Genomic DNA, 15,818 nt, shown 5'->3' with positions numbered 1-15,818 from the left:
AATTCATGCATGTGCATTAAATGGTACATATTAGTCATTCTTCATGATGATAACATGCTTGCATGGGAAGTAATTCAGCTGCTGTTGAAAAAGGTTACAAACCTGGAAGGAATAAACCTTACAAAATATATAGAAGACACCTGAAAATGATTTTGACTGATAAAATACTGCATGTATTCAGACCTTGATGCATCACTTACTTCAGGCCAGGACCATAAAACCAAGAGCAAAAAAACCCCAAAACAGAACAAAAAGAAAAAACACAACAAAAATTCTTCGAATTTCATGGAAATGGCAGTGCTGATGATTTTTGGTCTCGGTGACCGGACATAGCACACCCAGCCTGGGGTCAAAATACAGATAATGACGGTGCCTACAGGACATTCTTGCTCTAAATTGCTACCTGAGGAAAAAAGCCAGAGGCGTGCCAAATCCCTACAGAAAGTGGAGTGTATGAGAAGGACTCACCACACACACAAGTGCTGCCTTGAAATAGCAAACAGTCTGTGGAGATGACGCCCCGTTTGTTCTCTGTCAAAATTACACATGTACTGTGAAAGCAGAGGAAATATCCTCCCCATGTTTTATTGTATTTTATTAGTTCAATGTTCAGGCCTGTGGTACTGAAAGCAAATTAAGTTTTCTTGTTTTGGTTTTTTTAAGTATGCACCTTCATCCATTTCAATATCTCTCATTAGGCTCGCATCGAAGAGCTGGAGGAGGAGCTGGAAGCAGAGCGGACCATGAGAGCCAAGGTACTGTATATCTACACACTTATGAGGAACTGTGTGGCTTCGCTCTTTAGTGCACATGAAACAAAGAGCAGTTAAATCTGTCTGTCCTTCTTTGGGGTAGATAAGAGGAAACCAGATAACTTGGTTCGGCTCTAATGTTCAGGCCTGTGGTGCTTAGAGCAGTTTAAAGATTGAAGGGGACGGTAAATGAAGAAGAACAGACGAAAACAGTGCTGATGTGCTGGCAGCTGGTGGGGTACATGTGCTGGTGCTGTGCCTCTGGTCACCCCAAACTATCTGCACCTGTGATAATAAAAGGGGGTTGAAGAGACCTTGTGTTTCTGATTAACATAGAGGGAACCCATAGGCGTGGAGGGAGCCCCGACGTCCTTTTTCTTACTTTCCCAGATCGTTCTCTGTCTTCACACACCCATATCAGTGCACCTTCTGTAAGCCTTTTGCCTTGCTCCTTCAAGTGGAAGAATAGGGCATTTTTTCCATCCATCTTACATTTGACTGCAATAAAGTGTCCCAGATGACTTCTTTCTAATGCATAACTTTTTCAAAGGAGCATGTCTTTGTCATAAAAAGCTGATACCAAGGTGGCTCTTTAAGTGCTTGCTGTTTCAAACAAGGACTTATAGTATGTGTGTGCTAGCATGACTTAAGAGCGTACTGTAGTTACAATAGGAAAAGGCAGAAATGCAAAGGCATATATTTCACTCCAAGTGGCAAATAGAGTGACAGCTGGCCTGAGGGTGTGTTTTTCCCCACTCTGGGTGGTATTCTTAATGGTGCTAGCTGAGACCCCTTCAGCCTCTGAAGCTGCAGAGCAGCGAAGAGGCAGGCAGAGACATGCAAGGTCTTTATCTGTTCCTCCGTCTTCAGAGCAGCTCAAATACAGCATACCTTTGCTGCAGACAGGTTCGCTATTGTTAGGCTCTGCTCCTCGGGTCGCACTGGGGAGATAGAATTATGAGATAGAGGCTGACAGACAGCACTGTTTTTTCTAGGATCCTCTCCCGTCTGGAATGCCATGCGGTTTTACACACACACGCTCACACACACACACGCTCACACACACACGCTCACACACACTATATAATTGTAAAGTAGCATGTTCTCACACACCCAGGAACACACATAGAACACACATAGTATGCATAGCATTCAGTCAGTACACAAACACTTTATCTTTAAACTGGAAATCACACATTCTCCATAGAAACATGAACAACAAAAATTAACTTAAAAGTCAGGTGACTACGTAAAATATGAAAGGGGTTATTTATATAAGCTCTCGGTTATTATCCAGTTTAAGCTTAAGGGTTGTCAAATTGTTTAGCTCCTTTGCTTTTTATCTTGGGTTTACTAAGTGAATCCTTATAGTTTTGATGCAGTCAGGAATTAAAACAGATAAGTATGACCTCACAATTATCTTGCCAAAGACGCAACTTTAAATTGTTTTTCACTGTTTTTGCTTGCGACAGATGCCCAAAGTAGCCAATTCATGGAAACCAACAAGCTACCAATGTCTTGATAGCTAATATTGCTAATTTATTAGCAATTAAAGTCAAATTTATTCAGTATAATTTTTTTAATATCTGATGCAGATGATGTCCTAATGTGAAAAGTAAAGCTGCTTCACGATTTAGGAGCAGCAAGCTGCAAATGGCACTTGATGCTATGCTTAAAACCCCCAACATTGCCATTCTTTACTAAGTGTAATATTCTGCTCTGGGTACTCGCTAACATTTTTATGAGATTAGATCTGATCAGATCAGAGCCAAAATAATAAATTTGCTTGGTTCTTGTCCCAGATGTTCCCTCGCCCCAGCAGATATTGTGCCTCACCCTATCCATAACATCATCCTCTATCACACCAAACCTCTGCATATCCTCCTTCACTATATCCATATATCCTTTGGCCAGTATACCCACAATCCCACTCTGCACATCTAAAAACAACCTCAACCTTGTCTCCCTTAACTTTGTCTCCAAACTGCTCAACCTGAGCTGTTCTTCTGACGTACTCATTTCTCATCTTGTTCACTCTTAATGAAATTCTGAACATCTTCAGCTCTGCCTAGCCTCACCCTCTCCAAACATGTCAAACTGTCCATCATAATTGGAACCAAGAAGGAGCTCACCAGTTCTTTGATATAATCTTACCTCCATCTTTCACTCCTACCATACATATGTCCTGCACCACCCTAACATACTTCTGTGCCATGCAGTCTCACAGCTCCTCTCTTGGCACCCAATCATATGCTGTCTCAGAATCCACAAAGACAAAGACACCTTTTCAGTACTTCTCCATGAACACTCTGAAAGCAAGCATCACACCTGTAGTGCTCTTTCGGGGCATGAAGCCATACTTCTGCTCACTGATAGCCACACCTCTATTTAAGCTAGGTTCAACGACTCTTTCCCATGGCTTAATGGTATTTCTCATCAATTCTATCCCTCTGTAGTGACTCCAGCTCTGAACATTACCCTTGTTCTTGACAGACTGAACTGGATGGCTTTCCCTGAGATTTAAAAATTTTATTAATGGCATTTACATATTTGCTGCATAGTGAATGTACTTATACAAGCTTCTGGACAGTCAATAGCTATTGTTTCCTCTTTTTGGGATAGCACATAATACTGCTGCCATGTAACAAAAAGCTTTGTGGTGGCAGATTAGAAATCACGAAGGCAAAAGTTTCACACAAACATTTTTAAAAGGCAATTTTTCTACCCTTCAGTTTCAATCAAATCCCAACATTGAACATTGCTGACCTTTCTGCGTGGATTTTGGATGGATTGAATTACTTGAAATACCGGACACGTGAACTACAGCCCTGAACTTTTCGAGACATTAGCCAACAGATGGGTGTGTGAAAATTAAGATCTCTCTCACTTTCTGATCGCACATTGGCCAGCTGTCTTGTACATGTGATATCCAATAGGTGAACAAGTAGACATCATGTGACTGAAATCAAGCAAAGTGGACCGAATGTTACATCTCTGAGGAAAAAATAAGTCATGCTAAACTGTCACTAGCAGGACTTTCATTGAAATTATCTCATTTTTGTGTTAAATTGGTCCCTGCTTGTAACTTACAGAAGATGATGGACATGTTGTATTGTATAAAGACTAACTTTGGAGAAAGCATTTGGCTCTTTCAATATATACTTACTTACTATAGCATATATACTTCTCTAATATAGAAAAAGAGACGTATACAAACCTGTATCTTTTTGGACAATAAGATTAAAACCATTGAAGTAAACATACATTTAGTTTTGTTTCAGGATAGAACATCTCACCAGTCAGGGGTTTAGTTTTTGGAGACTGAGTAAATGAACACTAGAAATCACTTATGCAAACACAAATTGGCTGACTGCACAGAGACACACTCCTACTCCTTCATGCTCTTGTGCAAATGAAGATAAATCTCCTATCTCTAACAGAAGGGCACTTTAGGAGCACTGACCTTCCATTCCACCTCCGCACAGTGTTAACCCTCGACACAGAGCCAGCGTGTGGACACAAAGGGCTGGGTTCAGGTGTGAGCTGTTTTTTGAAGATTTAGCTGGAGGAGTAGGGGGTGGAAGAGGAGGCCCCCAGTGAGAGTCATCTATTTTCTGGCTGAAGTGTGCTGACGGCCGTGCCTCATTGCTTCCATCAGGGGGCCCCGAGACTCCGGCTTTTGTGGATCAGTCTCAACATCTACGGCTGTCGTTAAACTGGCCGTAAAACACGTGTATAAAAAATAAGTGTTTTTAATTACAGAGCACCAGTTGTTGTTTGTGCATATAATGGACCAGTATAATAAACTCATTCCATGTGTGCTGTTCCATGTTTGAGCATGAGATGAGGGTATGTACTGTCAAGTTTTATTACACTGTGTATAAACTGATATATAATCAGTTTTCTTCTACTAGTGGAGCCGAGATTTTGTTTGTAGAAGGTAATCATAGTTAATGATCTTATGTGTCTCATAATGTCAGAACATATCTATTCTTAGTACTTTATTTATATTATATCAAAAGCGTTACCAGAAATCTAGAAAAAGTTTGGGTATATATGCTGATACTGCTTCAGTAAGCCACTTAAGTTTTAGGACTTTTTGGTTGTTGTCAATCCATCCATCTTCTGTTTATCTAGTGCTGGGGGCTGCTACCTAAGTATATAAGCCAAAACGTCCCTGTCCTTAGCCACCATCTTTAGCTTATCCAGGGGGAACCAAGGTATTCCCACGCCAGCCAAGAGATGTAATCTCTCCAGCGTGTCCTGGGTTTGCCCTGAGGCCTTCGCCTGGTGGGTGATGCCTGAACCACCTCAGATAGCTTCTTTCTACTCAGAGCCCCTCTGAATAACTGAAATCCTCACCCTGTCTGTAAGAGAGACACCAGCCACCTGTCAGAGAAAGCTCATTTCTGGTGCAGGTATCCACAATCTCTAAATCAACAGCTTCACTTTTACGCTCGTCCACATCACTGCAGCTGTGGCCCCAATCCGTCTGTCAGTCTCCCGCTCGCTCTTAAACAACGACCTGAGATACTTGAACTCCATCACTTGGAGCAGCAATTTGTCCCTGACCCAGAGAGGACGCTACAACCTTTTCCAGCTGAGGACAGAGGCCTCAGACATAGAGATGCAGATTCTCATTCATTTCATTAAGTCCTTCAGTTTTCAGTAGATATAATGAGAAAGGAGTCACTGGTAGTGAAAGGAGTCACTGGTAGTGAAAGGAGTCACTGGTAGTGAAAGGAGTCACTGGGAGGTAACGGTAGAGTTTCTCTGGTTTGAATCCTTTAGCTTCCTTTTGCCCATTATTGTTGCTTTATTACTGATGAGTGGTTCAAACCAAAACATAGTAAGAAGAAGGGTGAATCAAAGTGAGGTAAAGAGCCAAAGTATAAAGAGTATAAAGGGTTTCAGATCCCATAATGATGGACAGATAGCTCACGGCACTTTTACCCAGAAATCTTTGCATTATATTGTATAATTTTGTTGTCCGATATCCTTCTTTAACTGTTGTGTTCATGGCAGGTGGAGAAGCAGAGAGCTGATCTCACCAGAGAACTGGATGATCTCACAGATCGCCTTGAAGAAGCAGGAGGAGTCACCGCCTCACAGGTAAACTACCAGTACACAAACACTGTCGAGCTGCACACTTCTGGACTACATAATTTCCCTCATAAATAATCCCAGATTGTACAGCTAAATGCCCTAGAAAATCTAACTTAAATTACTTCCTGTGTGTGTCGAACAGATGGAGGTGAACAAGAAGCGAGATGCAGAGCTGCAGCGCCTGAGACGAGACTTGGAGGAGTCCTCTGCCCAGTCTGAAGCTCAGGCTGTGTCTCTGAGGAAGCGGCACAGCGACGCCGTCACAGAGCTCACAGAGCAGTGTGAAGCTCTGCAGAGGACCAGAGCCAAACTGGATAAGGAGAAGCAGAACCTGAGGATGGAGGTGGATGACCTAGCTGCTTCACTGGACAGTTTACAGAAGGCCAAGGTCAGGATCTGAGATCACATGGACCTTATCTGTATTTTGAACAAGACAGCAACGTCACAGACTTTTGTGATGAGCGTGACCTAATGTGCTGTGATGTTACTGTGCCCCAGGCATCCTCTGACAGCCAGATGAAGAAGCTGGAGGAGCAGCTGTCTGAGGCCAACAGGAGAGGAGACGACCTGCAGAGGACGCTCACTGAGATCAGCGTGGCCAAGAACAGGCTCACAGGTAAAACAATGTTACACCTGTGGGACATGAGCAATTACAGAAAGTCATTCAGAAATCCCATTGTCCCATCCTGTCAGTGGCTGTGGCTCAGGCGTTAGAGCAGATCAGCTACTCACTGGAAGGTTAGTGGTTCGATCCCAGTCTGCATGCCTAATGTCCTTGAGCAAGGTACAAACCCAGTTGCAAGTTTTCTTAATCAGTTTCTTTCTGTCTTACAAGTAGGCAAAGCTTGATGCATATACTTTAAGGTTAAAGTGATCTTCTCCGGGATGTTACATGCAGCCTTAATTCACTAAAACTGGCTCCCAGTAGATTTTGTGCATGTAAAAATAATATATTTTGATGACAACTAGTTAACGATTGACACAAAAGACGGTGGTGGTATGAACTCATATTTCATATTCATATTTTAAGAATAAAAAAGATCCGTTGTTGGGAAAAAAGACTGTCAGTAATTTCTAAAAAATTTTTGAGTAATTCTTTCTTTTATATTTTGCCAACGACAAACCTGACTGACTAAGCCCTCCTGACCACTTGTCCTCAGGAGATTTGGGAAAAGATCTAAAAAGCAAACTATTTAGGCAGAAAACGAATGTGTTGTTAGGATAAGATCAAGTATGCATACGTACATTTTAATTACATTAAGTTTACCAAAGCAGGAAGGAAGGTCAATCAAAATTAGAGCAAATCCCAAATGAGAGTAAAGCACCAAAACACTGCAGATGTGTCCTCTAATGCAACACGATCACATCTTTCATTTAAGACTCTGAGGACCTTGTCTCCAGGTTTTCTAGTGAAAATGTCTCCAAGAAGTCTCGCAGAGACACTGACATGGTGTCTATTTGACACAGCATTTTATGCTACACTAAGACATTACACAGCTCTTTTTGCATTTCTCCCATGTGAGCTCATAATAATATGAAATATTTTGTTTCAACCACTGAAATAAAATAAATGTAACTTCCTGGAAGATGTGTCTTTGCTTTGCCACCACGTTGCTATTCTATATGAACGTCTTAAACTGCATCTGCCTTTTGTAGCTAAATAATCCCATTGTTTGTGTATGGTGCCTGAATTCTGCTGCATGCTACAGTGCATCATTAACCGGTGCTCCTGTGTGTCCTGTCAGCTGATAATGCCGACGTGAGTCGACAGATGGAGGAGGCAGAGACCAGAGTGAGCCAGCTGACCCGATCCAAGACTCTCCTCCAGTCACAAGTGGAGGAGCTGAAGAAACAGCTTGATGAGGAGGTCAAGGTCTGTGTTTTGAACATAAAGCAAAAACACATACTTTTTGTCTGTTTTGCAGTTTAAAGTAGGCTTATTCAATAGAGTTAGTTACACAAACTTAGTATTTAAAACGTTTCTACTATTATAGCGTGTTCTGTGAATGTGGTTGCCTTTGTGAGGCTATTAGACTGATTGTTTTTGGTAAGATTTGGGAGAGAGTCTGGAGAGGTGGAGATGTGTGCTGGAGAGAAAGTCAGAAGAAGCAAGACAGAATCTATGTGCATGGGAATGAGAGCGAGGCAGGTGGGATGCTGGAGACACAAGTGCAGAGGTATTGTAGGTGGATGATTTTAAACACCTCGGGTCAACCATCCAAAGTAACAGGCAAGTGCACCTCTACTGTGCACAGGAGAGGTGAAGAAGAAACTGCAGACAGGATGAAGCAGGTGGAAATGAGTGTCAAGGTTGATTAATGGACAATCTTCGGATTTAGTCGGCCTGGTGAAAGGTAATGGGGAAGTGTGAGTGTGAGCCTCCTAGTCTAAGAAGAGTATTATGCATGCAATCATAGATGATCAGAATCAGAATCACCTTTATTCGGCTAAGTTTGTGTACACAAACAAGGAATTTGACACTGGTACACTTTACTCTCAGCATATGAAATGTTTCAAATATGCAATTTTAAATATGCAGTATATAGACATACAAATAGTGAGTGTAATCAAGAAGAGACAAAAAGATGGGCAGTACGAGTGAAGACTAACCGACACCTCTATGTCCCAAACGGATGTGTCATTTTATCAAAGCTTTGTACGTTAGTTCAGCTTTTATATTGTGCTTGTTCTCCAAACAGGTTAAAAAACCTTTTAACAACCATGAGTGAAGTGAGTCAGTGTGTTAGCACAGATTTGTGTTACATTTCTGGGCTTTACACTGTGCTCAAAGTGTGTCTCTTCGCTGGTGTTGCCAGTGTAAGCAGGGGGTCAGCAGCACTCTGAGCTCAGTGCGGCAGGACTGCGAGGTGCTGAGGGAGCAGCTGGAGGAGGAGCAGGAGAGCAAGCAGGAGATGCAGCGCCTCGTCTCCAAACTCAACAGTGAGGTGACGCACTGGAGGACCAAACACGAGGCCGACACCATCCAGCACGCAGACGAGCTAGAGGAGACCAAGTACGTGGTGTTGATACTGGCAGCTATCATCTTCATCTGACGAGATGTGATGCCTTGAATTGAGCCTGTAATGTGTCTCAGAAGTCCAAATCATACGTGCGTCACAGGAAGAAGCTGGCAAGCAGGCTTCAGGAGGCTGAGGAGGCCGTGGAGGCCACCCAGGCAAAATGTTCCTCACTGGAGAAAACCAAGCAGAGGCTGCAGGGAGAGGTGGAAGAGCTCTGTATGGACCTGGAGAAGGTAGACAGAGCGGCTCGTTATATACTCATTTATTTGATGCCTTGCCATAAAGCTTTGGTGTTATAGCAGTGTATGGTCCCTGCCTTAGGCCAGCAGCTGTGGGCAGGCTCTGGATAAGAAGCAGAGGGTCCTGGAAAAGCAGCTTGGAGACTGGAAAGAGAAGTGTGAGGAGCTGGTGGCCGAGGTAGAGGGCTGCCAGAAGGAGAGCAGGCAACATGCCAGCGAGCTCTTCAAACTCAAGACGGCTCATGAAGAGACTCTGGAGCAGCTAGAGGCTCTGCGCAGGGAGAACAAGGCCTACCAGGGTATGACGGCACACATGTGAGGGCTGAATGAACATACAGCTGCCTGTCTTGGATTGCCTCATATGCAACTTCTTCTTTGTCCCACAGAGGAGGTAGCAGACCTGACAGAGCAGCTGTCCGATGGAGGCAAGAGCGTGCATGAGCTCCAGAAAGCAAAAAAGAAAATTGAGATGGAGAAAGAAGAGCTCCAGGCCTCGCTGGAGGAATCTGAGGCCGCACTGGAGGTGAGTGCTTTATCAAGTCTAGATTTGCTCCAATATTTGAAGCTTGTCGTTTGTAAAATATGCGTTTCTTCTTCATTCCTCCCGTTTTGCCAGGCTGAGGAGACCAAAGTGCTGAGGCTGCAGCTCGAGTTGTCTCAGGCGAAAGCAGACCTGGAGCGCCGACTACAGGAGAAGGAGGAAGAGGCGGAGGCTGCGAGGTACCTCAGCTTCCTCTCATCCTTCATGTTTCTCTGCATTCTGTTTTTCTCCACCATAATGTTTCTTTTTAAAGTTTGCAGATAATACACAGTTACACATGACACTGGAACAGGGTTTAGTCTATTTAAACTTTGGGTAACTTTCCCCCTTGATGTGGTTTGTTTGTGCAGAAGTGAACATGGTAATTGCACTCTAGTGCAAACCAAATAAGCCACACTGAGACCCTTTGAAAGAGGTGCTCGTGGTCTAGTCCAGCCAAATCTAGAGCAGCTGGTTTTTGGTAAGAGCCTTGATCCAGCCCAACTACCAGGTGTATGCTCCAAGTCCAAGTGGCTAACTCTGATGAGCATAATCATTAGCTTCTTAATTTGTTTACTTAAGTAAGCATCTAAATCTAGAACAGAACTTTTTCTCAAAGTTTTTATGAAAGCTAAAGATTCATGAACACAGAGGAGAATGAACAGAACCCTTAAGTGGCCATTAGAGCTCATTTTTGGCACTTATATGCCATCTTTATTTTGCTGTTTATCTAAGACAATGTTTTTCATCTTGTTCCCTCATGCCCAACGTTAGAAAAAGCCACCAGAGGGCGTTAGAATCCCTGCAGGCCAGTCTGGATGTAGAGGTGAAAGGGAAGTCGGAGGCACTGAAACTGAAGAAGAAACTGGAGGCTGACATCAATGAGCTGGAACTGCAGGTGGACCTGCTCACCAAGAGCAACACAGAGCTCAGCAAGAACAGCAAGAAGATGCAGCAACAGATCAAGGTCTGCTCACAACATTCGGCAAGTACAGTAAGTGTTTTCTACACCACCCTGCTCACAGAGCAAGTGTCTGTCACAGGAGCTGCAGGCTCAGCTGGAGGAGGAAGTGAGGAGCCACGAGGAGTGCAGGGAGGAGCAGGTGGCCATGGAGCGACGCTGCTCTCTGCTGGTCAGCGAGGGTGAGGGGACCCACGCGGCCCTGGAGAGCGCCGAGAGGGCCCGAAAGGCTCTGGAGATAGAACTGCAAGAATCCGGGGAGAAATACAGCGATCTCAACAACCAGGTATTACACAGTGCCTCCGCTTCTGTTTCACTCATTCTAACCGGACCCACATACACTCACAGACTTCCTGATGTGTGTCCAGTTCCAGTCGGCTCTCAGCGGGAGGAGGAAGCTGGAGGTGGATCTCCAGACTGTGCAGCAGGAGCACGAGGAGCTCCAGGCCGAGATGAGAGGATGCACAGACAAAGCTAAGAAGGCCACCTGTGAGGTAAAACACATGAGATGACTCCATGTCGAAGCACACAGCAGATTAATACAGACGAGGTCGGTAACGCTGGAAACGGATGTTCTGTTCTGTCAGCTTGCACGAGTTGGGGAGGAGCTGCGTCTAGAGCAGGAGCACACGCTCCACCTGGAGAGAGTGAAGAAAGGACTGGAAGCCCAGATCAAAGAGATGAGCAGCAGACTGGAGGAAGCTGAGCAGATGGCTCTGAAAGGAGGAAAGAAGATCATCCAGAAGCTGGAGGGAAAGGTACACACAAACATGTCAGAATGCCTGAACTGTCGCTTCTTTTTAGCCTCACAATGTTGGAGCTGTGAAGCAACTGCTCTGGGATATGTGCAGTTACTTTAGCTAGTGTGGTCACGAGTATCCCTGCTGTAAGTGTCTGCACAGAAGAAGTACTTACCTGTTAGACTTATAAAGTAATTCAATGTGTAAAGTCGATTAATAATCAATACTGCTGTAGTTTAAATTTCTTCCAGAAGAAAATCTTGCTACAGGGCAGGCTTCATGAAAATGCTGCCTCCTGGAACTTATTTGAACCGTTACCCTAAAGTACATAAAATCATAAAAAGTCAGACCTGCAAGAAAATCCTCCTAAAAGTGATGTTTCTAAACCATTCTTTATTTTTACAATATAATAAGATGATATAAAAACTAATTAGAGGATTAAGGATTTATATTTACATGCTAGTGGCTAGCCATTTGCACATGCCTTTGCATGTAGCACACTGGCATATGCAGAAATATGACAAAACAAAGTTATGAGCTGTATGTTATTGAGTATTGGTTGTCTGGCCTGCAGTACATTTCTGCTTTTATGGAACTTTTGACAAATAACAAATTGTAACAGAGTGTGTCTTCACTAAACACTCAGTGGATAAATATGAAGCCTTCCTGCACACAATAGTAGATACTCTTTGCATGCAGGTGAAGGAGCTGGAGCTGGAGCTGGACTCTGAACAAAAGCGGCACGCTGAGACGGTGAAGACGCTGCGGAAGAACGAGCGTCGGCTGAAGGAACTGCTGTTCCAGTCGGAGGAGGACCAGAAGAACCAGCAGAGGATGCAGGAGCTGGTGGAGAGGCTGCAAAACAAGATGAAGGCCTACAAGAGACAAGTAGAGGAGGCCGTACGTCACCTCATCCTCTTACTCTGAACACGTTTCCAAGCATGGTGTTTGTGGGCTTTTTAAAATAACTCACACTGCTGTCACTTCAGGAGGAACAAGCTAACATGAACCTGGCAAAGTACAGGAAGACCGTGCACGAGCTGGATGATGCCGAAGAGAGGGCGGACATTGCTGAATCAGCGCTCACCAAGATTAGGACCAAGAACAGAGGAAGCTTCGGCAAGGGATACTCCTCCGTAAGTATTCTCTGGAACAGTATATTATCAGGTGTATTACGCGGTTTATTAAATAATAACTCCATGTTAGCCTCTTCTACTAAGTACTTGTTCTGACTCTAAGGCCTGTGTCTGTTCTAACAGGGTTACAGCACTCCGTACCCAGGCCGAGTCCGGTCACCCAGTTCAGTGGGCTCAGAAGGCGGAGGAGAGAAGATCCTCAACGATGACGAGGAGTCAGTCAGCTCCCTCATCCCAGCCTATCTCAACTCCCTCAAGAAGCTCATGATTGATTAGGAGCATGGCTTCAATTTCACCATCGTCCCCCAGAAGTGAAGCATGGTACAGTATGAAGTTTGAAACCATGGGTGGAGCCTGACTTTTTTTTGTGTATGCTGTACATTCCTGTTGAGTTGTCTACAATGTACTTGTGGCTTCCTCTCTGAGTGAAAGCTCATAGCCCTGACACATTCCAGCTTTATATCCCCTTTTTATCCATTTATACTGTAACATTTGTATGTAAAAACTAATAAATGTATTTCTAAGTGTTCCAAATTTCCAAATATCTAAAGAACAATCCTCAGGCTGATTCTCAGTCTGGAACACACCATTTTATATGAGATATTGTATTTGTTTAATACATAAAAAGCCAGACAAGACAAAGCATCAATAGTTACAAAATAAAGCTGGCACCCAGAAACTGCAGTTCCTCTAATGGCCACATGAGGCTGTTCAAAAAGCAAGTCAATCCACTACAGACTTCCAAATCAAAATGTGCAACTTTACTGTACTGACATATATACGGGGTGGCTGAGACTATTCCAGACATTTGTGCTTTAGCAGATATCCTTCTCTTTCTGTAAACATGCAGAGTTTATGGATGCAGCTTGCTAATCAAGCCTGCTAGCATTAGTATTTACACTTCCTGATTTCTTTTTTTTTTTTTTTTTTGCCTGTCACTTCCTGATTTCTTAGATTTTCAAATATTTGTCACACATGCATGTTTCAGATCAAACACACGTGGACAAAAGTAACTAAAGTAAACAGAAAATACAGTTTTTACATGATGATTTCATTTATTAAGGAAAAAAGTAAACAAAAGCACCGGGGGCTATGTGAAAAAGTAACTGCCCCTCAAACATAGTAAGTGGTTTGAGGGGCAGTTACTTGGGATGGAGCGTTTTTCATACATTTCCAGGAAGGATGTTGTTCCTCTTAGTAAATAAGCTCATTATTTAAAATCTGCATTTTGTATTTATTCCAGCTCTCTTTTTCCGATGTGATCATCAGGAAACTACTGTTTGTAGTCAAGATTTCCTTCATTTAAGCAAATGTGTGACAACCTTTAAGATAAATAAGGTTCAAACTGGCTGCAGTATTTATTAAACCATACATGCGAGAGGCTAAAGGGAAGTTTTTGAGTCCGTACATAAGTGGTGACTTAAATACAAAACACTTTTTTTCATGATTAACTTTTGCCTTATAAATGACTTCAGTCACTATCATAAAGTGCTGCTGGGGTGCTGTCAGCACATGGAGTAGTTTAGGCCATTAATGTCAGTGTATTTTCAGATTTCAAATGCATCTGTCTGAACTTTTCACTGACTAAACCTGTAACAAGACCTGACCAAATATGCTGTTGAATGTAAAAATATGTTTTTTAAGGAAATAAAAGACCTTTTTTTCCCCATTAACTCTGTTTTCTTGCTTTTTTTCTTCATTTTTTGGAAACAAACAAACCACAAAGCAACGCATTGAGACATGAGATACGTATTTCCATTTTATTAATGAAAAATGACAACTTTTAGCTGTTAATGTACAAAAACATCTCATTTGTCTCCTTTTAGCAGTCAAGCAGTACTAAGCAGTAATACTGGACAAGAACATTTGGTATGGCAGTTAGCTTCTGCAGTACGGTTACCAAATCCAACTGAAGCAAATGATTCATATTCCAAAACTCTATCATACTGTTAGAGATGTTTTCTTGTGTATAAAGCACTTGTATGTTTAATATATTATCAGTACCAAATATCTACCGTATGTTTTCTGTAAAAATCTATTTAATCTATTTTACATTCTTTCCACTACGATCCCCTTTCAGACCAAATCACCTTAAAACATATTTACACATATATGTCACAGTTATGCTTCATGAACATAACCAAAAACAAGTCTGTAGCAACTTGTGTTTAGATGTCTTTGTATATGAACAGCAATTTACAGTAAAAGTTGATTAAAAATCATCTGAATGTAAAGTGCAACTGGCTGATTTAAAATTCTTATTAGAAATTTAAAAAAGGAGAAAATTAGATTTGTGAAGTGTTGCCAGATTTGGGATTTTAGTCCTCAGGAATTCACCGTTGGCTATTGCCCAACTCCTAAGTGTGATGATCAGTTACTGCCAGTCATAGTTTAGGAAATGCAGCTTGTTGGTGGCAGTCCCATAAAGCATCTGATTTCCCACCATTTATTAACTGTGTCTGAATCTTTAATGGGATTCATGTCCCCTGCTTAAATTGTTTGTGTGTACAATAACAGAAGAGCCAAACTTTGAGGAACAGCACTTGGTGTGAAGTAAAATTTAGCTTGGCCTCATTAAATAAAGTCATTGTATGAAAAGAAGCCATCAGTTTCTGGTGGGTTTAGGTGGGAGGCTCGCATTGATTTTCCACAGAATGTGAGAGTCTGCAGATGTGGATCAACTGAACACTTGCGACAGCTGTGTTACAAAAGAGAAGCCTGCTTTTTTTTTTTTACCATAGATTGAACCGAAGACCCACCATTAGAAAAAAAACTTTACCTTCAAACACCACTGCCATAATAAGCTGCATTTTGTTTTTAATTAAAATTAGATCTAGCAACAGTAACTAAAGGGTGGAGTCTAGCAAAGTCACCATGTACACACTGGAGACATTAAAGTACTTCATTCTGCTACAAAGTAACAGAGCAACTCTTTTTTTCTGAATGCAGTTTGCTTAGCAGCATCTGTTAAATCATTGCATTTCTGGAGTATTAGCATTACACTTCTGCCTAACATAAAGCTATTCAACACTTACAACATGTTGGTGCTTCTTAAACATTTGCCTCACCTAAGCATCCTTTACTAAAGAATATACATAAAGTTCCCATTCACTCGGCACGAGTAACAGCTTGTATAACACAAAACTATGACAGGTCTCGTCATCCCTCAAAAAACTCCCTCGGACACTGATATCATTGTCAGCAGGGGGGCTGTCAGGACGTAAAGAATAGCTCAGCACAAACTGACCGTCCCTCAGTCTGTTAGGAATCACATACAGATCAGTGTGTGCATGCGTGGGAGGGGGAAGATCCCAGCACAGACTTCCTCTCCTCCGGTACGGAGC

The 15,818-nt window shown here is 42.6% G+C and overlaps 2 protein-coding genes across 4 annotated transcripts in view; one reads left to right on the top strand and one right to left on the bottom strand.

Annotated features, from left to right (window-relative positions):
* LOC147322797 (putative uncharacterized protein MYH16) overlaps positions 1-14,136 on the top strand; it is a 60,025-nt gene extending 45,889 nt beyond the window's left edge. For all 3 annotated transcript variants that reach the window (XM_086304972.1, XM_086304971.1, XM_086304970.1), the window contains exons 7-23: positions 699-755; positions 5,778-5,864; positions 6,001-6,246; positions 6,357-6,474; positions 7,604-7,731; positions 8,675-8,871; positions 8,979-9,111; positions 9,200-9,416; positions 9,504-9,640; positions 9,734-9,837; positions 10,412-10,604; positions 10,681-10,884; positions 10,967-11,092; positions 11,186-11,356; positions 12,038-12,238; positions 12,328-12,474; positions 12,598-14,136. In XM_086304972.1, coding sequence (XP_086161098.1) covers positions 699-755; positions 5,778-5,864; positions 6,001-6,246; positions 6,357-6,474; positions 7,604-7,731; positions 8,675-8,871; positions 8,979-9,111; positions 9,200-9,416; positions 9,504-9,640; positions 9,734-9,837; positions 10,412-10,604; positions 10,681-10,884; positions 10,967-11,092; positions 11,186-11,356; positions 12,038-12,238; positions 12,328-12,474; positions 12,598-12,750 — 2,619 coding nt within the window. In that variant the 3' untranslated portion in view covers positions 12,751-14,136. The remainder of the gene's footprint in view (positions 1-698; positions 756-5,777; positions 5,865-6,000; positions 6,247-6,356; positions 6,475-7,603; positions 7,732-8,674; positions 8,872-8,978; positions 9,112-9,199; positions 9,417-9,503; positions 9,641-9,733; positions 9,838-10,411; positions 10,605-10,680; positions 10,885-10,966; positions 11,093-11,185; positions 11,357-12,037; positions 12,239-12,327; positions 12,475-12,597) is intronic.
* Positions 14,137-14,219: 83 nt separating this feature from the next.
* The window catches only part of gas7b (growth arrest-specific 7b), a 64,078-nt gene continuing 62,479 nt past the window's right edge, over positions 14,220-15,818 (bottom strand). The window contains exon 14 of the mRNA XM_086304969.1: positions 14,220-15,818. This exon is cut by the window's right edge and continues 161 nt beyond it. The gene's annotated coding sequence lies outside the window, so the exon portion shown is untranslated.

This window comes from Aulonocara sp. 'chitande type north' Nkhata Bay, linkage group LG8 (genome assembly GCF_057382095.1).
Source record: "Aulonocara sp. 'chitande type north' Nkhata Bay isolate Kocher_YH1m ecotype deep benthic linkage group LG8, A_spYH_male_GT1.1, whole genome shotgun sequence".
In the NCBI taxonomy this organism is placed as follows: Eukaryota; Metazoa; Chordata; class Actinopteri; order Cichliformes; family Cichlidae; genus Aulonocara; species Aulonocara sp. 'chitande type north' Nkhata Bay.
Note: the sequence above shows the minus strand (reverse complement) of the source record. Positions and strands in the feature narration are given on the sequence as shown.